Here is a 22,866-nt window from a genome sequence, read left to right as displayed (position 1 = left end):
TTCATCTTCTTCATGATTTTTGATACCGCTGTCTAGCTGGTTTCGTAGTGCTTGGTCAATTCCCGGTGCGTTTGACCGTTACTCACATCACGAACAACCAGTTTCCGGATGTACAACGGAATGGAACCAGAAATTTATGCGTTCTCCATATTTTACAACTTATTCGAATGTAGGCACCTGTATGAATACTCCAGAGCCAAGCTAGTTGTTTATGAAACGTCAAAATACACAAAACAAACAAATTCGAGGGGCCTCGCGATGGAAACTTATCGAAATTATTTTGATTTTTGAGTTGGACACTTTATTTTGCCCATTTTTTTGGAATATTAACTGTTTTTTTTTCTATCAGAAAAACTTTCTTTTTTATCAGCGCAACATTAACAAAAATTTAAAAGAACAAAAGAAAATTTAAAAGAACATTATCGAGAAAATATTGATTTTTGAGTTGGACACTTTATTTTGCCCATTTTTTTTAAATATTAACTGTTTTTTTTTCTATCTGAAAAACTTTCTTTTTTTACCAGCGCAACATTAACAAAAATTAAAAAGAACATAATAAACAATATTTTAAAAATGATTACGTTGTTTTTTCGTTGAATTTTAACCAGAAAAATAAAAGAAATGATAAAAAAAATAATTCGGACACTTTATTTTGCCCCTCACTGTATATCTTCTAAATTTATCCCTAGCTTAATTTGTAAATTCAAATTCCCATCACTCTATGGCAAAGGGTTAGAAAGTCGCTGAATCATAATCCGAATGGTATAGTGAAGTGACTTTTGATCCTGCCACCCACATACTTGTTCAGCTGCTGCTGCTGCTGCTGCTGCACATTGCCCTCTAATTCTAGATACGCGACAGTTCATATCACACCAAATGTTTGCAAATGTAAAGACCGGCGACGGGTTGTTGCTGGCGATGAATGGCAAGCGCATATTCAAGGTCTTGGGAAATGATAGGGAAAATGCATTGCCCCTTTTCACAGGGAGATAAACACAGACTTTGGCAATGTGTTGATCCAACTTTCTTTTGCAACGGTCGCCATTTGATGTTGCAGCACATTGAAATTTGTGGCTCATTCACAATGTCATTGGTTTGATGAAAAAACACTTGAACTATGAGATTATTTTCCCTTCTATTCTCGTTTCGTTACTATTAGTTTGCATAAGAAAAGGTTCAACCGGAAGGTTGATGCTTTCTAATTGATGGCAGACGTTTTGGCACAAATATTTCAAACGCGTGATTGATGTCTGATAGACGGCCTAATTCGCTAAGTGAGTTCTCGTTCGTCTTGCATTGCATTGTTTTGATGCAATTTGCACCGATCTTCTGGGGATTGCGGCCGCGAATGGGAATTATCCGGGTTAACTCGAAACAGCAGCCAGCGCTTTTGATTGATGATTTTAAACAGCCCGCTTCCCAACAACAAAGCACCCACGAGTGCATTTCAGAAACATACCCGTGTTGCATAAATCATTTGGGTATTTTTTTGGGGAAAAGCATAGAAACAAATGGGGTTTTTGAGAGCACTTCTTGAGCACTACTAACGGTATTTAACGGAATATAAATTGGAAACTAAACAATCGAGATCCTTTTTTTAAAGGTACATCAATCTTTTCAAAACCATACAAGCATTTCGACCAATATTATGAATGTTTACCTTATCATATTATTTTCTGTGATCCATTTTTTCAACTTTAAAAAAAACCTGTAAAATAGCGTCATAAAAAACCCACGATTAGCAAGTGTCACAAAGATCAACAGACAACAAATGTTTCTATCTGGCATAACTGGAGGATGTTTCTTAGTCTAAGAGTTTTTAATATTACAGATTATAACTTATTAATAAACTTCGCTAAAGGCCGTAATATGTTTAGACTCATGGTTTTAAAACAACAGAATTTTACTTATTGTTAAATCAAATCCCTCCATATTTCAATCTGAACTCTTATCAAACTGTAGAAACGAAACAAAAAAAAATTTTTTTACCTTGTTTCACCAAAATGAGAGATTTTATTCTCAAATTGAAATCTTTAATCTGAAACTTTGCTAACGTAATATAGTAATAATTCCCAGTGTTACTAATTACCATGAATATCTATAAGTTTTATGAATTGATGAAGGTTGCGCTCTCAAGTTACTAAAAAGTTGAATCGTGAAGATACATATATGATGTAGTTAAAACGTTTTTCAACATTTTTATTACTTGAAAGTATCATTTTGTTCGTGCTTCGAGTTGGAGCAAAAATTCTAGTATACTTTTTTGTTAAATGACTCTCAAGCGAAACAAAAACTGTTTAATTGTGGGAGTCTAATTTTGAATTCGAATCGAACTACAAACGTGGTAAAATATGATAAACTTGTGCTTGCGTAATTACTGTGTAAGTATTTGTGTAACATTGAGAATTTTCGTGCTTAGTTACATATGTTAGTAACTTTTTTTTAAAAACTTCTATGTACTTTAATTCGTGCTCAATGATATTGATTTTGTTATATGAACTCACCTGTTTTGGAAGTTTAGTCTCCGGCCGGAAAAAAACCATCGCAAAAAAATCTAAAATCCAAAAGAAAGAAATAAAAGCGTCAAATCCTAGAAATAGCATTTTCCGCAAATTTCACGGTAGATTCGATTATTCATGTACATACAGTACCGTTCATAATTGTATAGAAATTGGAAGCACGCGCACTGTCACCTCGACTTTGAACTTCCATAACTTTTGACTCTGATGATATTTTTTGATCAAATTTTCTGCGTTAGATAGATCAACTATCACACTATAATATCACAAAATTTGAGTTTTCTGGAATTTGTGTGGCCTGAGATACAGTCATTCTACGAAAATCGGACTTTTTGGACTTTTCTCATTTAAACTGTAATATCTCAGAAACTACACTACATTTTTTGTTGAAATTTTTCAGAGTAATTGTTGAAATGTAAAGCTATCATGTCTGAAGTTTTTGAAAAGTTTTATCGACGGGAACAAAAGTTACTCGAGGTACAATTTTTCAGGCATGAACCTAAAAATGCGATTTCTATAGAATTTTGGACGATTGTTTTCATAGGAAACTCCTATTTTATGTTTAACAACCAGTAAATCTATTTCAACCAAAAAATCAAAACAAAATTGCGAGATTCTGATTTCAAAACACAAATAGTTATTTAATTTCATTTTTTCATTTCATCATTGCTTTTGCCAGACATGTTTTGACTGATTTATGGATGGAAACGATTATGTTCTCATCGTTCAAATCGAATCGTCCAAAATTCTATAGAAATCGCATTTCTAGGTTCTTGCCTTAAAAATTGTACCTCCCGTAACTTTTGATCCCATCAATAAAACTTTCCAAAAACTTCATATATGCTCACTTTATATTTCATCAATCACTCTGCAAAATTTTAGCAAAAATTGTAATTTGGTTCCTGAGATATTGCAATATGAATGAGAAAAGTCCAAAAAGTCCGATTTTCGTAGAATTACACTATCTCAGGCCACACAAACTCCAGAAAGCTCAAATTTTGTGGTATAACAGTGTGATAGTTGATCTATCTAACTCAGAAAATTTGATCAAAAAATATCATCAGAGTCAAAAGTTATGGAAGTTCAAAGTCGAAGTGGCAGTGCACGTGCTTCCAATTTCTATACAATTATGAACGGTACTGTATATCCGCCACGAAAATGTTTAACTGTTCACATCCTTTTAGGGCAATTTTGCGTTTCGGTTGTGAGTAGTAAGTGCAAAGAAGCAGGCTAACCTAAGGTTGCCAGATTGCCCGGTTCTATCTGGGTTTGACAGGATATTTAATACAAAATTGGGAACAGTGCGGCCCGACCCGATTGCCTGGATTTCATTGAAAATGTTCGGATTTTGCCCAAATTTATTCGTTTTTTTTGGCAAATCAAACAGAAATAAATAAAATGTGTGGTGAATTTTTTATGTCTCCAAAACGAAATTTTTTGCGCAAGTTTTTTAGAACAAACATGAAAGGTTTTTTAGAATCCTTAAAACGATTGATAACCTCTCGATGGATTTTGACAAGAATTTTTTATTCAATTTTTTTTCTTGGTTTTAGTTGAGTGATTTCTGGATTATTGAATTATTGAAATTATTGATTAAATTTAAGGAGATGTCATATGTTCAACACTTTCAACAAGTTTGTATGTCGTTAGGTAATAAATTTTGTTCAACACGTGACTTAAGTTTATCAAAATTTCAAATACATCACAGATGTTTAAGTGAATCAAATCATACAAAATTTCTATATATAATTTATTTATGTTAATGCCTTTGATAATCACCGTACAGACATATCTTAAACTTAACACAACTTATGTTCTAAGACTACGAATAATATTTTTAAAGACATCTTTGGACTGGTTAAAATTAAAAACGCTTGACACTTCGTTAAAAACACGACAACAATTATACAAGGGGTGGTTTTGTGCAAAAACGGTGCGACTGAGTGGTATCCACAAAAAATTCTGTTGTCGAAGTCTTCTCGTTGGTGCGTGAATGTTGATGTTTTGTAGCAGTTGTGGGCAGTCTATGTTATTCATTAACAGGTCAAAGACAAACATTCTTTGAATGTATGTCCGCCTGCAACGAAGGGTTTCGAGGGATAATAAAGTGCATCGCTCTACGTACGGTGGTAGTCTTACGGCATCATTCCATGGCAGTCGTCGGAGTGCATATCTTAAAAACTTCTTTTGAACCCTTTCAATTCTTTCGATTTCTACTTCCTGATAAGGTGTCCAGACTATCACAGCATATTCCAATACACTACGAACCAGGGCACAGAAAATCGCTTTGAGGCAGTAAATATCTTCAAAATCAGCGGCATTTCTCCGGATGAAACCAAAGATGGCAAAAGCTTTTGCGGTGGTGGCGGCTATGTGTTCCGTAAAAGTCAGTTTGTGATCAAACACTACGCCCAAATCTTTTATGGAAGTCACTCTCTCCATTTCTTCTGTGTCCATGGTGTAAGCAAAGCGGATGTGCTCTCTTGATCTATGGAAAGTTATACATTTACACTTATTCGAGTTAGCTATCATCCCATGTGACCTGCACCAGTCCGAGAGTATCAAGATGTCAGCTTGAAGTGCTGCACAGTCCAAAAGTGAGCCAATAATTCGGTATATTTTAAGGTCGTCTGCGTACATTAACTTCGAAGATTTGAGTATCCAAGCAAGGTCGTTCACGAAGAGTATAAAAATGAGTGGGCCTAAGTGGCTTCCCTGAGGGACGCCGGACGGAACGTCGAATGGCTGAGATCTGATTCCTCGTAAGTTCACAAATGCTTGGCGTTTCGTCAGGTAAGAGTACAGCCACGATGTGGACCACGACGGGAAACCAAAGCGTGCGATTTTTTTAATTGCGAGCTCGTGCGGTACTTTGTCGAATGCTTAAGAAAAGTCCACGTAAATAGCGTCAACTTGTTGTTTTTTGCTCATAGCCGAATGCAGTGTATTAGAATAGCACAATAAGTTGGAAACAGTGGATCTTTTCTGCACAAACCCGTGTTGATATTCTGATATTATCGGTTTAGCGGCGTTGTACAGTCTTCCATACATAATTGTTTCGAAAACCTTTGATAAACAGCAGAGTATTGAGATCGGTCTGTAATTTGTCACATCATGTAAATTTCCTGATTTGTGAATAGGAGTTACAGCAGCCATTTTCCAAACACTAGGAAAAACACCATCAGTAAGCGATCGATTGAAAATTATCCGTAATGGCTCGGCGATCGAAGCGGCAATGTTCAGTATGAGAAACGGAGGAATACCGTCTGGTCCGGGACCTTTTGAAGGATCAATGGCTTTTAAGGCAGACAAAACTTCATGTTGGGTAAGAATTGGCTGAGGTAAAATGACGTCAAAGCTGGGCAATGCTTCAAGGTATTCGTTAGAGGCAGGCGGAGATTGTGAAGTGTGGACGCTCTTAAAGAATTCAGCGAACAGATTCGCGGATTCGGCAGTAGTTTCAGAGGAATGACCTTCAAAAGTAACTCGTGATAGAAACCTATTGGAATGACGTCGAGATTTGACAAACTTCCAGAAATCTGACGGATTACTTTTCATTTCTCTCTCCATATTACGGATGTAATTCAGTATTACGTAGCTCGGAGTATCCGCCTTCCTTTTTTGCAAGCTCGGCTCTGTTCGCATCAGTTTTATTTCTGAAGTATTTTTCGCGCAACTTGCGTAGTTTATTTCTATAGCGACGAAGCTCAGCATTCCACCATGGTTGCTTGTACTGCTGGTATCGGAGCTGGCGTTTTCTTGGAGTGTGAAGCGCGACTGTCCTTAGCAAGTGTTCGTAAAAAACGGAAACAGCATCGTCAGGGCTAAGACTGCCTAGAAGGTGCAGCCAATCGATAGATGCTAGGGCTTCAATAACGGGTACAGAATTACATCTTCTAAAGTCAATATCGATACGATAGATATCGTTGTCGGTTGTGGCATTATCATCGGGGCAGTCGATAAGAATCCCATAAGGTCTGTGATGTCGGTCCGTTGGTAAAATGGAAATTGGCGGGTCCAAAGTTTCGGTTACTTCAGGTCTGTTTATAAAAATCAGATCGAGAACTCTACCGTTCACGTTTTCTCTGGAGCATATCTGAGCAAGGCCTACAGCTAACGTCGTTTCTATAACTGCGAGTTCGTGTTCGGTTGAAGCATTCACAGGGATGTATCCCTTGGTGATTTCATCAAAAGTCCACGAGAGATTCGGGAAATTATAGTCCCCAGCAATCTCGTATGAAAATAGATATAGAATATAACCCAGTTCGGGGAGTTGATGATTCAGAAATGTCCATTAGACTGAGTCGATTTGTGGTCATTTTTAAATTTTTCAAACCCTGGGGTTTATAAAGCTTCGTTCTGGTTTAAAACTTTGTCGAAGACCGTAACTTCTTATCTTATCAGACAAAAGTGTTATTAGGTTTTGAATGGGGGTATGTCTTTTAGCATTGAAAAATAATAAATTCAATTGACATCACTCCTGGGTGCCTAGAGAAGTATTGTATAATTACTTTACATGCAATGCTTCAGCAGTGATGTCAATGGAATTTATTGTTTATCAATGCTAAAAGACATACCCCGGTTAAACAGCTAATAACTTTCTTTCCTAATAAGATACTAAGTTACGGTCTTCGACAAAGTAGTTCAGCGAAAAATTTTCTTTAGCAAATTTATTAATTAGCATAAAAATCATGAGTCTCGGTTCCAAAGAAAAAAACAAAAACGATGTCTATTTTTCAGTACAGAATATTCAATTTTCCCATACAAACATTAAAGTTCAAATTTACTCATGTGAACGTTACTTAAAAATACTGCAAAAAAACACGGATGAGTTTTAAACCAAAACGAAGCTTTAAAGATCCCAGGGTTTGAGAAATTCAAAAATTACCCCAAATCGACTCAGTCTTATGTCCATGTACATAATGAACAAAGTAATGAGATCCAAAAGAAACCACTAAGATTAGGAAAAAAACACTTTTATTTTAATGGTTTTAAAGATTTTTTTTATTTTTGATAAACTTACATTCAAGACAGGACCTTGTAATAACAAATCTGTTATGAGGGTCTTTCAAACTCTCAAATTTTGAAAATATGTAGTTTTTGGCTCTTCCGACTCGAAAGGTTGCCGACCACTGACCTAACTGTTTAAAGATGATAATTTTTCCTACCTGGGTTCCAACTGGCTTCTAATCATCCCCTTTCATGAGTCGCCTACAGGATCATGAACTAGAGCCAGATTCCAGGTCAGGATCAAGTTCCGAATCAGGATCAAAATCACGATCATTTTCAGGATCAGGATAAAGACCAGAATCATGAGTAGAATAAAATGCAGGATCATGTTCAGGATCCATGTTTGATTCTGAATCCTAATTGGGATCGTTCAGGTGATTCAATGCCAGAATGCCTACAGCTTTTCCAGAAGTGTCCAAACTGGCGACAATTCCAGCATAAAATATTATCCGCGGACGTTTTCGGTATTGCTCCCGTGAGCTCGGGGTTAGATTGCGTCGGTTTTTCAACGGGCTTAGCTTAGAAATTCGTTCTGTTAATAGCATTAATTTCTTGATAGTCCTCCTCATGAATTTCGATAAGTTCATCTTCTACATTGTTCACTTGATTTGGTCTAAATCTAGGAATTTGAGCATATGTTCTTTACATAGACTTGTCTAACGCGTGGCAAATTGTAACCAAATCATCAATGTGATCGATTCTATAAAAAGTCAAGAATGGTTTGTAGTCATCTTTTAAATTTTCTAATATTATTTCTAGTTTTCTAGATTCTGACATAGGTTTTGTTAATTGTTGAGCTAATTTTTCAAAAACCATTACGAACGCGCTGAATGTTTCATTCGGGTGTTGTCTTCTATCAAGAATTTGTCTTTCAATTACAACGTCTTTGTTAGGCTGTTCAAATCGTAACCGAAGCTGGTGTTTGAATGAAGTCCAATCATTAAACTTATGACGAAAAGTATAGTACCATTCTTCAGCCTGCGATCCTTCTCTAAAGAAAAATAACGCCTGATTAAGCAGATCTTGTTCAGATACTCTATTGCTGTTTGCGAGAATTTCGACTCTGTTAATAAATTGAGTTACAGTGGGACCTTTAGAATCACCACTAAACTGAACTCTCCATTTCGAAATTGGAATCTGCCATTGATTCGTTTCACCCATTGATACGCGATAGTTTCTAGAGTAATCATTTTCTCTGAAAAGAGTCTGAGGCTGAAAAGGTCTTGGTGGAATCGGAGGGGGTCTATTTATCGGTGAGGGTGATCTGACTAACTGCGGTGGCGGTCTTAACGGAACATTATAAAACGTTTCAACCGGCGACGGATTTTCTACGCGTTGATGCTCAAATAATGGTAACATTTTAGCCATCATTTCGGTCATTTGAGATGCTAACGTTTGCTGAATGAATTGGCTGATGTCGTTTTTGATACCTTCCATCTGCGGACCGAAATCGAAAGTAGTTGCTTCGTTTTGTTGAGTCAAATTTTGTGTATTCGGGATATTCGTTCGATCTTGCCTAATGCTAGGTTCCTCCCACGCACGATTTAGCTGAATTGCTTGAGGGACCTGAGCATTCCTATCTCTCTCGAGATGATCTTTTCTACGCGGTAGCAAAACTTCTTTGGAGTAAAACGGAAAATTCAAATTTGATTCTAGATTCGCGGGGGGAATATTGGTTTCATTTTCATCGAGAAGTCCTTCTTCTAAATCTTGCGGTAAAGGATGAAAAGATAATCTTTTCTCGGTTCGCGGTAAATTTGAAGTGGTAGGAGTTTCCGGTTTTTTCTTTTTCGCGGTCGACATATCCGAAAGGCTAAACGTAAATTGATTCATTTTCTCTTCGAAACTACGCGAGAAGTCCTGTGAATAATTCAATTGGAGGCCCGTCGAGGGCAAGTTTTCTCTACGATCACTCGGTTTACCGTAACGCTCTAATAAAATTTCAATATCTGATATCAATTCTTCTTTAAGCCGTTGTTGCTCACGTGTTGATGGATGCGCGCGAATTGCTCTTAGCCGACAGTGACGTAACCGTGAAATGTAACGCAAATCAGGGTAAGTTTCAAGTAAATGCTTCAAATCTTTCGTTTTAGTTTGAATCGTTCTAAACTCTTGGCCAATATATGTTTTGGCAAAAGACGTTTTTGGTTTAAGAATTTCCTCTAATTGAGCTTTTCGTAGTTCCGATCTGTTCTCAGATGCATCAACCGAAATTGGCAAATTTCTAATGCTTAATTCAAATTTCACCTCGTCTTCCAGCAAATCGTTCGGATTTATGTACGATTCAAGTTGTTTTTTAATATTTGAATTCATTGAAAATAACTTAGTCCAGTTCCAAAATCGAAATAAATGTAAAAATTGAATTTGATAAAGAAATTAAATAATTAAGAAAAAATGCAAAAAATACTAAATTAAAGAAAAAAAATACCAGTCCATATGAAAAATATGAATCAAATCATCCACTGCGTTTCTGAAAAAAAGTAGTTAATTGAGAAATACCTGTTCACGTCTTCCAATCAAAATAAAGAAAAAAAAATTGCTAAAGAAAATAAATTATACGTTAAAGTTAAAAATAGATCAGAAGAAATCCTACAATCTTGATTATACTATTATACATGGACATTTACTAATTATTTTGGAAAAGCTTAAAAAATACAAAATTTTACTAATTCAGATAAACCGTTAGTTGGGCGCCAAATGTAACGGGGGGGAAGGTAGTAGGAGGCAATCCCTTAAGCGAACCACCACTTCATGCACGCGCCAGGCACTCGAAAGCACCGTGGTGTCGCAATTTGTCCCTGTAGAAAAACCCGTACCCAGCTAAGAGACCTCAGGGCGAGTCTTGACTTAAAGAATGTGTTCGAGTCGAAAACTGAAGCAACCCGAATCAACGTCAATCCAAAAAAAGCAAAATACAACAACAACCAGGGTGGCAAGGTGTCCTTTGTAGGTTTTCCTTGCCAGAGCCTATGCTAAATACGATTTCGATATCAAAACGGCAAGAAAGTCACGGCACTCAAAATAACCACTACACGAGGATTCTGTTCATTTTACAATTTTGTTGGCCTTTAATCAGATGTTTGTGGGGGAAGTTGTTAGTAGTACAGTTTTTCTTACAGCTATCTAACCTTTCGTTGGCATGCGCATGCTTATCCGTTTCTTTCGGTGGTTCTACACGTGCTATTGTCGAGATGCTGGTACCGACGCTGGGCACCTATGCTCGGCACCTATGCTTGGCACCGACGCTGGGCAACGACGCAGGGCACCGTTCACAGGTAGGCAAACTTTCTTGAACCCGCTCCACTTGCCTTAATCGTGGTGGTTGTCCCGGCTTGACGATTGAAGTGGGTAAGTAGGTGAGTATGCTATTCACCACTTCCTGGACACATCACCTGGACACGGAGGGTTTAGCCGCGACGACACGTGACTTATCGTCGACTTTCTTCGGCGGCTCGCGGTGGTTTATGTTGCACGGCCAGGAAACAGCCGTTGGTGTTCCGAAACTAGGGGTGTTGCAGTTTCGTTTTTGCCACCCGAGAGGAATTCCCTTTTCGAAGGGAAACCTTCGATTTTACATTTTAACAAAATAGAGGCGAATTAGAACCAACATTTTGGCCAAAACATTTCCGAACTGCCCAGAATAAGTTTAGTATCGGTTGTTCAATTACCTGTTGTGTGAATTACACCTAACTTGTTTTTCACTACAAGGTTGACCTAGCTAACGTATAATAAGCCTGAATAAAAATCAACAGATTAGCTTATTGGTTACTTTTTTCCCGATAATTTAACTCACGAGAAGTATAGCACATATAAAGCACGTTTTTTCTTAAAACTGTCGCACTACTTGTCACTCGCTTCGTGGTCAAGCTTGAAATGGACGAGACCTTCTTGACTGGGGCTTCTTTACCCATTCTATTAACCCGACGCGAGGATCTTCGTTGGATCCGTTTTACTTCCTTTTTCTTTGGGTTCGTCATTTAATGACGACCCCAAACTTAAACGCATTCCTACTGCCAAGTTCGACCTGACATCTCTTAGCTTGGTAGTTTTCAGAGACCGGGAACGTTAAGGGAATTGCTTGAGCTATTATTAGTACACGGAAAGTATATGTGACATCGTTACATTATCCAGTGAAGGTTTTCAAAACAGAATCATGTTCAGGAACAGGAAAAGGTTCCGGATCTCTATCAAAATCATGATCCGGATAAGGTTTAGTTTCAAAATTACAATCACAATCGGATTAGACCCATCATATTTATCAGGTTTAAAATTAGTTTTAAAACTAGGATCAGAATCAGGGTTAGTATTAGGAACCAGATAAGGATCAGGATTAGGTTCCGGACTAATTAAAGTTTCGAATCAGGATAAATATCAGCATCAGAATAAGGATAAGATTCTGGAGAAAAGTTCTGGTCTGTATCAGAATCACGCGCCTGAACCCAATCCTGATTCTTTTCTTATTTGATATTGTTTTGGAAGTTCTGCTAAGTCAGTTTTAAGTGAAAAAAGTTGAAGTTAGACATTCAAACAAGATGAATATAGCAGGTATTACAGCAGTTAATAATGGCACCAACAATCATTTACTGTTACAGATTCTTAACAATATGAACTGTGTGGCTACATTCCAATATCCGATCGACTTCACCGCGCTCTAAGCCAATCGTAACGCCACTCATCAGAATGTTAATTGATTAACGTGAAAATGACATCTCATTCACAGTGTTGAGCGCAACAAATGGGGATTGAAAGGTTTTATTGCATATTTGTTTAACCATCAACCGTGTATGGGAAAACGCATGGGATTCGCCTTTATCCCTATACACAAGCATGGGTATACGAGACCTATTCCAAGTTAGAACCGAAGAGTGGCAAAACGTGACCAACTGGTTATATGGGATTGATACATTTTAGCCGGAACTGTTTTATTGTGTATTTACCGGACGCCGTCGTGATTTTGCTTCTTTGCACACCGGCATAAGGGCAACGAAGTGGTGTGGATTGCCAAATTCGATTAGGTATCATTAGCTCAATTATGGCCACATGCCGACAAGAGTGCAACAGTTCCTCATATATACTCAAGTCGGGATATTCATTGTCAAGGTGCGACATCTTATTGGGTGACATTGCACTCGATTGTGATGTGGTTCTTTGTTTCCAGATCTATTAAGTTGAGGTATTGGTTGTCAATGCAATTTGATTGTTCTTTTAGAGTTAAAAAAGGAAGGAAATGTGAATCAGAACTCTAGTATTTAAAAGCGAACATGCATGTCAAACAGCAATTTTAGCGAAAGTGAAACAAAAGTGGAAGAAAACAGCTTAACGACACCACTACCACCACGTGGTCACGTCAGGATAGTGGACTGTCTAATCAATATGAGCTCGACCAGATATGTGGCAACAGTCAATGCGTTGAACATGTTCGACAAGCTGGAAAGTTCTTCCCTTTCCCCGGGAAAGTTTCAAATGGTTTCGGTTCCACCCCCGACGGCATCGAACGTATCGAATTTTACAGTCGGTACCCTGAACGTTACCTCATCGACGGTGGCCATTGCTCGGCCCAGTTTGTCCCCGCCCCCATCGACGATAGTCGGGAATGGAACAGAAGAGTTTGTTGTGCTGCCAGGTAATTCCCCAAATCCAGACACTCGGACTAGTCATTGACTTTGTAGCTTTCCCATGAATCACTCGACACTATTTGGTAGGTTTCCCGTGATCTGAGTTCTAACGTTGCATGTTTTCATTCCTCTGTCCGTTCAAAAACAGGGCCAGAGGACGTGCTGCTGTTCAACAGTACCAATGGTCTTTACCAGCAATCGGTGACGCTAACCGCCCGGATGTATCCGATTGAGGCCACTGCGGCGAAATCGTTCTGGGGCCTACCAACGCTGATCTGGGCGATCCTGATCGGGACCATTGTGATACTGATTGTGATCCTAGCGACACTCTTCTTCTGCTGCTGGCTACAGCCGAGAACGCGGAAGCTCCTGGCATCGAGCTACTACACCGGAAGTACTGGTAAGTTTCTTCAGTCGTTCCCCAAAGAACTACTTTCAACCGACTTTTTTTCAGTTTCCCACAACTCGATTGTGCCGAAATCGCAAACTAGTGATTCGAACCAACTAGTGATGCCCTTATCGATTGGCATCTGTCCACCTCAGTACAGTGCACCTCCTCCCCCGAATAACAACAGCGGCAACAACACCAGTGGAAGCAACAACAACAGCAACAGCGTCAACAACTCACCGTGCAATCAACACAGCAACCAGCAAAGCTGCAGCGGGACAACCGGAGTTCCATGTCATCCTGGCAGTGTCGGTAGCAGCGCCAATTCGGCCGGCCAACATGGCAAATACAGTAGCTCACCGCAGCAGCAGCAGCAGCAGCAGTACTCACACCAGTACCATCAACAGATGCAGCAACAGTATCAACATCATCACCAGTGCATACACCATCAACAGCAGCAACAACAGCATCAACAATCACAGCAGTACCACTATGCCCAAATGCAGCAGCACCAGCACCCCCAGCAACAGTGTAGCCAATATGGCCGACAGAGTCCCCATCAGCAAAGTCTGCAGCAGTACTACAACCAGCAGCAACAGCAGATGCATCAACAGCAACATCAACAGCAGCAGCAGCATCAACATCAACAGATAACTCAGTACATACATCCCTCCCAGCAGCAGGCACTGCAGCAGCAACAACAGAGGTAAGCAACTGTGATTTTACTGTTACAGGATTAAAAAACAAATGTTACAAATTTTGGCCCTCAGAGTGCGTAGTTATAAGCTTAAATATTTCTAGAAAACACGCTCCGGAGTTTACGTGTTGCGGATTGAAGTCTAATTCCAAAATCTGAAAATATTTTAACGAATAAATTTTCTTGGGCCCGAGCTCCCATCGGCTCAGGTAGCAACTGACTTCCCTAACTGAACCTTAGTTTTTAAAAGCCAACATTTTACTGGTTCCACCCCTTAATAATGATCCTTTTATCAAAATAGCAACACTCACAGAAGAGGTTGCAAAAGTCCAATGCTGATTTAGCAAATCTCTGTGCGGAAAATGCGCTGAAAACTTTACTGTACCAAAGATGATATGATTGGGAAAGCTCTACTGGCATAAAGACTCGAGCTTCCATGCAAAATGATGCATGACCACTAGGGGAAAACTGTAGGGGAGAATAAGGATACTTGATCCCTTAGTTATATCTCGAAACCGGTATGTCTTACAAACTTAAAATGTTCTAGAGAAACAACAATGCTGTTATCTCAACATATTTTTGAAATTTTATGTTTCGAGTTATTGAAGCATCCCTCAACATAAAAAATATCACTTTTTTTTTCGTCTCACGAAAAGTTCTAGTTCATCTATGTGTTCATGTATCGTTTATCGTGTAAATTGTTGGAGCATATAAACTTGAAATTTCACGTTGTCATAAAATGCAAAAAACTGTGAGTTGCTTAATTTTTCCGAAAAAATATGATGATAATAAGGAAAGGGGATCAAGTATCCCCATTCTCTCATACAACACGCACCAGCGGTGTAAGATTGCCCATGCATTTTTTTTGTTTTAAATTCGCTAACCTCTGGCTACGAATGATTTTTTTTCTTCATTTTTGTTGGGACAAACAAGCTTCCCTATCATTTCTTAGGTAGAAATTTCATTAAAACGACTTAAATTCTTAGAAACAGAAGGATAAACCGAATCTTCGTGAAACTTGTAATTTTTCATGATTAACAATTAATATTTTATGGCAAACCAGACTGCGCAGACTAATAAGATTCTTCAGCTTTTCTTTTTTTTCCTATCGTATGTCCCTACGGATAGCCATTAAAAATTTTTTTATATCTCATTCATAGTATTCACAAATTTTAACTAAAACAATCATATCAAAATTGGGGCAGAATGCGCGTCAGACCACGTGTTTTACGCCCAAAATAAGAATGCTGTTAACTTTTGAAAAAAAAAAAACGAATATCATAGCGAAATGTCATTCTTTTTATTTGCTGACCTGACTTCCAAATTACGATAAGAATGCATAATTATATCAAATTTCGTCCTTTTTCATGTTTAAAAAGTGTACCAATATTTGATTCGAAAAAATCATCTGCCACTGCCGCCATGTTTGTCGCGATATCAGCCAAGAAATCGAATTACGTTGCCTAATTCAAGGCGTTTTACCTATAAGGATATCATAAAGTGTATTTCAAAAAGCGAAATTTTCGATACGTTTAGCAATAACAAATGAGTTCTTGCCAAAGTATTCTTAGTTTACAAAAATGCGATGAACATGTTACTAGACATTTCATTTGATGTAAATATCATTATGTTCCATTTAATCATTATTCTATTTCTGACCACCTTTCTGGTATGGTGCGTTCTGTCCCAGGGGTGTCAGGTGTCCTGATTTTACAGGATGTGTCCTGATTTTCGAGAGGCCGTCCTGATTTTTCAAAAACGCTCAAATTGTCCTGATTTTTGAAAAATGACCTTGAAAATGTCCTGATTTTTTAAAATTTTTTACACTATTACTAAATTTATTGTTAAATAGTGAGAAAATCAAACAAATCTTTAATAAAATAGCTTAACCAACTCAACCGAAGATAATCTTTGGTTCAAATGATATATAAATAGCGTTTTTCGATATTGACTTCAGGCTAGCCAAGTTTCTTCTCGCTTTAGTTGCATAATTTGAGGCGTCTTCAGCACCTGTATTTCGCCTTTAGCTATGCAATCGAAGCAGAGCTGCATGTTATTTTCATCAATTTAGTGGTGTCCTGAAAAAATCCTGATTTTTTTCATCGCGGTGTCCTGATTTTTGTCAAAACCATCTGGCACCACTGTTCTGTCCACTAATTTCGGCGTTCTACTCCACGGTGTTTTCTAGCTGGTTGAGTTTTTAACAAAAATATCATCAACATTGAGTTTTTATCTTTTTTTTCTTTCTAGGGAGACTTAAAATAGATCCCTGAATCGTCGTAAACGTTCAATTCGGTTCTTACATGATTTTTAGGGCTGTAAATATCGTTAATGCTTAACTGATGCGTTCTGTACAGTTTTCCCTTTCATTCAAGCGAAACCAGAAAAACATTTTATTGGATTTCCATCCTATTGAATAATTCCTTCAAAAAAATAAAAAAGAGAATTGAACTCACTGCAACATTCTCATCTCGGCTTGCCAGTCCGATATCTTACCCGGTAAACCATCTGAGTCGGTTAGCAAACCAAAGTTTTTTGTCATAGGCTTTCAGCCACCGCCGACTACCGAAAAAAAACTTAAAGTCTGCTTCATTTAATATTGGAACACAAACAATTGCGTGTAGTTCAGTCATTTATTAACGAATTCATAATTTGTTTTTCATACAAATGTAGCATTTTCTTTACTCTTTCAAAAAAATTATTCATTGCTGTTTCGAAGAAATTCTCGTACTTTTCCCGTAATACGGCACATTAGGCGGCGCACACCCTTTTCGTCCACCGTTTTGGCGATTTGATTCCACCAGTTCTTCATTTGAGTCATGTTCCTAACAAGTTTTCCCTTTGCCTTAAGCCTCCGCTTCGTGATTGCCCAGTATTTCTCTATCGGCCGGAACTGGGGGCAGTTTGGGGGGTTGAGGTCCTTCGGTATTACGCTGACCCCGTTCGTTGCGTACCATTCCATAACCGTTTTGCTGTAATGGCAGCTTGCGAGGTCCGGCCAAAACATTACTGGACGGTCGTGGGCACGAATAAACGGCAGAATCCGTTTCTGTAGGCACTCTTTTTTGTAGACTTCTGATGTCATTGTCTTGTCAGTGAGAAAGACTTTGGTATTCTGTCTACAACTGCATATCCCCTGCCAAATCATGTACTTGCGGGCGAATTTATCCGCAAACACGAACTTAAATTTTGCAGGTACATCCCCCCGAGCCGTCGCCAAATAAAATTTTTGACCTGGGATTTGCCCAAAGTCCGCCTTCACGTAGGTCTCATCGTCCATCAGAATACATCCGTCGAACTTGGTCAGCACTTGGTCGTACAGCTTTCGAGCACGGATTCTGGCCACATTGTTCTGCTTCAGCGTCCGATTTGGCTGTTTGCTGGCTCGGAATGACCTTATTCCTTCCCGGAGACGAATTCGTCGCACCGTACTGTGAGCGGCCTGGAACTTATTGGCCAAATCGCGGTCTGAAAGATTGGGATTCCTCTTGACGGCCTTGATGACTTTCCCACGCAGTTTCCGGTCGACAGTTCCACTCCGACGCTTCGAATGCGGCTTCCGAGCCGTCGTCAATGTTTCCTTGTACTGCTTGATAACACGCCATACGGTATTTCTGGGCATTTTAAGCTGTTTAGCTAGCTTCGATGCCGACAACAATGGATTTTCAAGAAAACTGTGCACAATTTGATCTCTCCGTTCGGCTTCCATGGCGGTTGTTTACAATATCCTATCGTTTGGTGTTATGACATAAATACATGGTGAAAGGTAATGAATTTCCCGACACGTGGGTGAAAAAAGTTTCCAAATCCGTCCACTAGGAGCGCCACAATGAGCAAAAGAATTTGTTCCAATATTAAATGAAGAAGACTTTACTTTGTCTTTGAAACTGTTTTCTATTGCCGGCCGTTTTATACACACACAGCTCATTTTGGCTGGTGTTTTTTTGCCGTTGGTTGGAAAAAAGAATGATTTTTTCTAATGCCGCATGCTCCTTTTTTTAAACTCAAAATTAAGTAGTTTTGGTTCAAAACAGCACTTCAGTGGCAGCCCTCAACTTTGAGTTTGGCTGGGCAATCGCAAAACTAAGTTCTGATAGGCATACTCAATACTAAGTTCGGCAGCCGAACTCAAATTTATCCTTTTTATTGGAGGGTTGTTTATTTTCAGGGAATTAAAGGATGGTTTAAATTTTTTGTACCCGGATGTTGCTGTTCCGGTACATTGCATTGCAATTACAGAGCGGTGGAGAGTTTTAACACTCCCGGCCAAAGAAAACTTCCGGATGTTACTTCTCACGGGAAGTAAAAAACATCCGGAAGTTTCCGGACATTCCAAGCCGCTCACCATATGATGACAATGACGGACAGAATTCTACGGTGACACGGTGGACATTCCATTATGAAGATCCTTCATAATCTCCCGGTAATTGTTCCGGAACGACAAAACTTTGCGTCGTGCTCGTTGGTTGCTGTTCCGGTTCGAAGTGAACTCGCTAAGTTTTTTCAGTCCAATAGAAAGAGTTCAAATTTTAGTTCATAAGACCGAACTCAGCTTTGATCCCTCGCCGAAGGAAAAAAGGGATCAATTTTGAGTTCGCAGTTCGAACTCCGTTTTGAACCATTGCAACGAGGAAAAAGGGTACTTAACTTTAAGTTCATAGAATCGAACAATGTTTTGAACATCGGTCGTACTTAATTTTGAGTGAAAATAAAGGAGCGTGCGGTACAACATTCGACAATATCTTTGTTGGCAGATTATTTCCATCCTGCTTTGTCTTATGATAGGGTATGGGATATGTTTTATTTGGTTTCTTTCAGACATATACAATGGGGTTGCGCTGAGAGGATAATGCCAATTATTAGAAGCTAGTTAATGCAGGTCCGGCAAAGAATCTTATACCGATGATTCCACCTGCAAGGAATTTCATGATTGGAGTAGAGTCTGATTTGTGGGTGTAACTGTGTAAAATTTCATTTTGCTTGGACAACTCTAGGGATGACCTCGAACGCCTTGAAGTTGAAAACTTTTTGAAATAAAGGTAAAATTTTCTATAATTTTTTTTAAATGAAGTCTGGCAACACTGGAAAATGTTCACATCTTATTGAAAGAGAATATTTTAAGCCTTAGAACAACTTATAAGAGGACAACAAACACTTTTAGAACTAACAAAAAAAGTTATAGGTCTTTTGTTTTTTTTTTTCATATTTTTCCATACTTCGAAAAACATTCTCATCAACTTAAAACCTTGAAAATGGAACATTCAGGAAAGTTTAAAAGTATTCCCAAGAATGTTGGAGTAATTTTTGCTAAGAATAATCTCTTCGGTCTTAAAAGTTTCGATGAACATAATGCATAGCCATTGAATTAACAAGGCTTGATTAAGCCTTACCGCTACACACTTTTTCATGATTGATACAAGCCGGAAAGAAAATGCCAAATGCCTGGTTTTTAAAAGATTGATAGTTTTATCGTTTAATAATTTGGCATATTGATTTTGCTCTGTTGGATTTTTTTTTCTACTTTCATCACGATCTGCGGGCTGTTTTTCCTGTGTATCTTTTGTTAGAGTTTTATCTACTTTTTTCCGGAGTGAGCTTAAAACCTGTTTCTGTTATTATTTTACAACTTTCTTATTAGTTACGTTAAGTCATTGATGTAGCCGATGCCGTATTTATCAAATTTAAGGGATTTTTTGAGAAATCAGATCCCAGATGAATCCCCTCTTTTGGATTTTTCATCATTATTAATCTGTAGTTTTTAAATCGTAATTTGGCCTTTTATTCAGACTGTGTTTGTGATTGGAACATTATCATCCAATAACAGTTTCAGAAAAGTCTGGAGCTAAATACCAGATGTGGTATGAAAAAGCTCCAAGAGCAGCTTTATTGTTTTTTTTTTTGTATACCTTGATGAGTTTCTGATATTGGAAGCCAAGCCTTGTTCAACCTTGCCAAGGTTGCCAGTTTTTAGTTTATTTATAGTGGTTCGAACTACCACATTTTATGGGTATTAAGTTATGACCACCACTGTAACACTGTAAACATATGTATCTACGACTAAGTTTTTAATTTAAAAGGTTTACCAATATTACAAAACTTTAAAGTATATCAAAAACAACAAACAATTGAGAATAATAGTAAAACAGTTATCGGCATTATGATTTAGCTGTTACCTTTCCATTGATTTTATTTGAAAAAGTAAATACTAACCTGCAATCGGCAAACCCTGTAACTTTTCTCACGTGCGTCAAAATAATTTAAAGTGTTCTACAAAGTTGTTCCTCGCGTGAAAATCTTAACGTCAAAAAGTTTGTGTTGTTCCGCAGCGTTGTCAGAATTTATTACGATTTTATTTCGGTAGTTTCCTCTTTTCTCATAGAAAGTTCCAAACAAATTTTATGGTCTTTGAGGGTCACCTAAGAGTTAACCGAATGAGCTAAAATTAGTCTGTATTGTTTCATCATTTATTGGATCAAGATTGGGGGATGAGAGCTAGGTTTCAACGAAGTTTGGAATTATGAGCCACCCTTATGTAGAATGTACAATACATTAAAGTACCCCAAATGACTCGACTTTTGAAAAAGTTAGGCGCTGCAGCCTGAAATTGATCCTAGGCCTAGTACAAGATCTTATGCTTAATTTGGGCCAGATCGGATCACGGGAAGGGATCGCTTAACGAGCCTGAAGTTTGTATGGGATTTTGAGACATTTTGTTCGGAAGGATCATGAAAAACCAGTTTTCCATAAATTACTTTGGTTGCCTCCGGCTGATTTCTTTTGAATACGGTTTTTCTCAAAGCCTAGATTATGACAAATCTTTAATCCGCACTGCATTTTGATTAGAGTTAAGATAAAAAAGTAAGAAGGCTTAAAAATGGGTAAACTTTTTTTAGGGTGATATTCATCACTGCTGCGTCAAAATGTTAGACGCAGAGCCTCATTAACAGTGATGTAGCCTAATACAGATTTTTTTTAATTGTATGCTTTGGGTCAACATTTTAATGGAGGATATTGTAGCCCTCCAGAACCCATTTTAGCATTGATTGTTCCAACTTTTGCACATAATGTTGATATTACCATCGGCAATCATAATGACACTGACTTGAATTAATATTCCTGACACCGCCCAAAATAAAGACCCCCTCCTTTCTACTTTTTTTTGTTGGATTTTAACTTTTTCAAGTCATTCGTCCCTTAACCCTCCATTCTACATTTACCGTAGTGCTTCATAGACAGAATATGATACCAGTCCTGGAACTCTGGAGAGCCCTCCACCGCAGAAAAAATCCTTTTCTCGATCCTCGATCCTGCACTTACGCTTGAAATTTGATCTGCGAATTATTTAACGAAAAAGAAACCAGGATGAAATCCAGTTCTGTGCCAATTTCAAAGCAACTAGTTAGAACAGAGAACCTAAATTGCATTTCGATTGAGTGTTTTGAAAATTCCATAAATTCCATTTCTAGAATGACCTACTCAATAAATCACTACCAAACGCCTAACGTCCCTTTCAGCAGAGTCCTGTGTGGTCAGTAGATTTAGTGCCGAATCCAGAACGTGTCCCCCTCGACCCAATCTACCAATTTATAGGGGGACCATTTGCTATTTTCCATTTACAATTAACAGTAATGAATGCCATTATAAATTCACAGAGAACATCAAATCCAACAGCATCACTACCACCATCAGCAGCAACAGCAACAGCAACAACATAATCAACAGCAGCAGCAACAACAAACCAAACTGGTGCATCACAAATCCATGTGGGCAATTAATCCACTGTACGCCTCTAGTGGAGGTAAGTCGGAACAAGTGCATCCCTATACATATGGGCCGATCATGAATAATATGTTAAGTGGAGAGATATGGACGATGGTCCTACAATATTTGGGGTTGCAAAAAAAAAAAAGAATAACAGAACAACCACATCTGGGATGACCTCGGTGTGGTTTTTCAATGGTGGGGACATTGAAAATCATTCTTTTCGTACCATTAAAGTAGTGTTCCGATGATAAGCGATGTTTAAAGGTTTTTAGGAAAAAATTGTGTTTATCGGAAAAAGAATTGTAGACCCAATACTGAATATTGTAGTACCCTTCGTCTCAACGCTTTGTTTTAAACCTGACTCAATTTATTTTCTAACTTTTGTTTTCTTCTTTTTTTCGAAATAGTGATACATGATAGTGGCTCCAGTCGAGGGCGGGGCAGTGGAGGATTCGAGGATGATGACGACGACGATAGCGGAAATACGTCGTATCGGACCCGATCGTTACCCTCCTGGGGTAAGAACAAACAGAGGCCTCTCTCGAATGCCGACGATCTGGACGAGCTGTATGCAAAGGTGAGTAAGGTTTCCTTCGGGGCCCAATAGAGCCACCAAAACTTAGCAAATGTTGGTGGCCCTAGGATTTGACATGGGCTTGTTTATTTGTCTATTCAATAAACAGACCAAGTATAGGTCCAAATGACGACTTAAAAGTTAAAGTTACACAAAATTTACATCTAACTAGCGATTTCTCGATATTCTTATAACTTTTCTTCGGAAAACATCCCTCGAAATGTCAAAGTCGAAGAGCTCGGAAAAGCGGTTGAACGTTTCCATAACACCGATGAATGCACAATTGGCTCCATAGTTTT

At 38.3% G+C, this 22,866-nt stretch overlaps 1 protein-coding gene across 3 annotated transcripts in view; it reads left to right on the top strand.

Moving 5' to 3' along the window:
- The window catches only part of LOC129755110 (putative mediator of RNA polymerase II transcription subunit 26), an 87,173-nt gene that overhangs the window by 58,222 nt on the left and 6,085 nt on the right, over window positions 1-22,866 (top strand). Inside the window, exons 2-7 of one of the 3 annotated variants that reach the window (XM_055751439.1) lie at window positions 12,739-13,152; window positions 13,293-13,544; window positions 13,599-14,134; window positions 14,165-14,238; window positions 21,882-22,027; window positions 22,401-22,570. In XM_055751439.1, coding sequence (XP_055607414.1) covers window positions 12,795-13,152; window positions 13,293-13,544; window positions 13,599-14,134; window positions 14,165-14,238; window positions 21,882-22,027; window positions 22,401-22,570 — 1,536 coding nt within the window. In that variant the 5' untranslated portion in view covers window positions 12,739-12,794. Of the gene's footprint in view, window positions 1-12,738; window positions 13,153-13,292; window positions 13,545-13,598; window positions 14,239-21,881; window positions 22,028-22,400; window positions 22,571-22,866 lie in introns of all 3 variants that reach the window. The other 2 variants (XM_055751438.1, XM_055751440.1) reach the window with 2 other exon arrangements.

The sequence above is a fragment of the Uranotaenia lowii genome, chromosome 3 (assembly GCF_029784155.1).
Source record: "Uranotaenia lowii strain MFRU-FL chromosome 3, ASM2978415v1, whole genome shotgun sequence".
Taxonomy (NCBI): domain Eukaryota; kingdom Metazoa; phylum Arthropoda; class Insecta; order Diptera; family Culicidae; genus Uranotaenia; species Uranotaenia lowii.
Note: the sequence above shows the minus strand (reverse complement) of the source record. Positions and strands in the feature narration are given on the sequence as shown.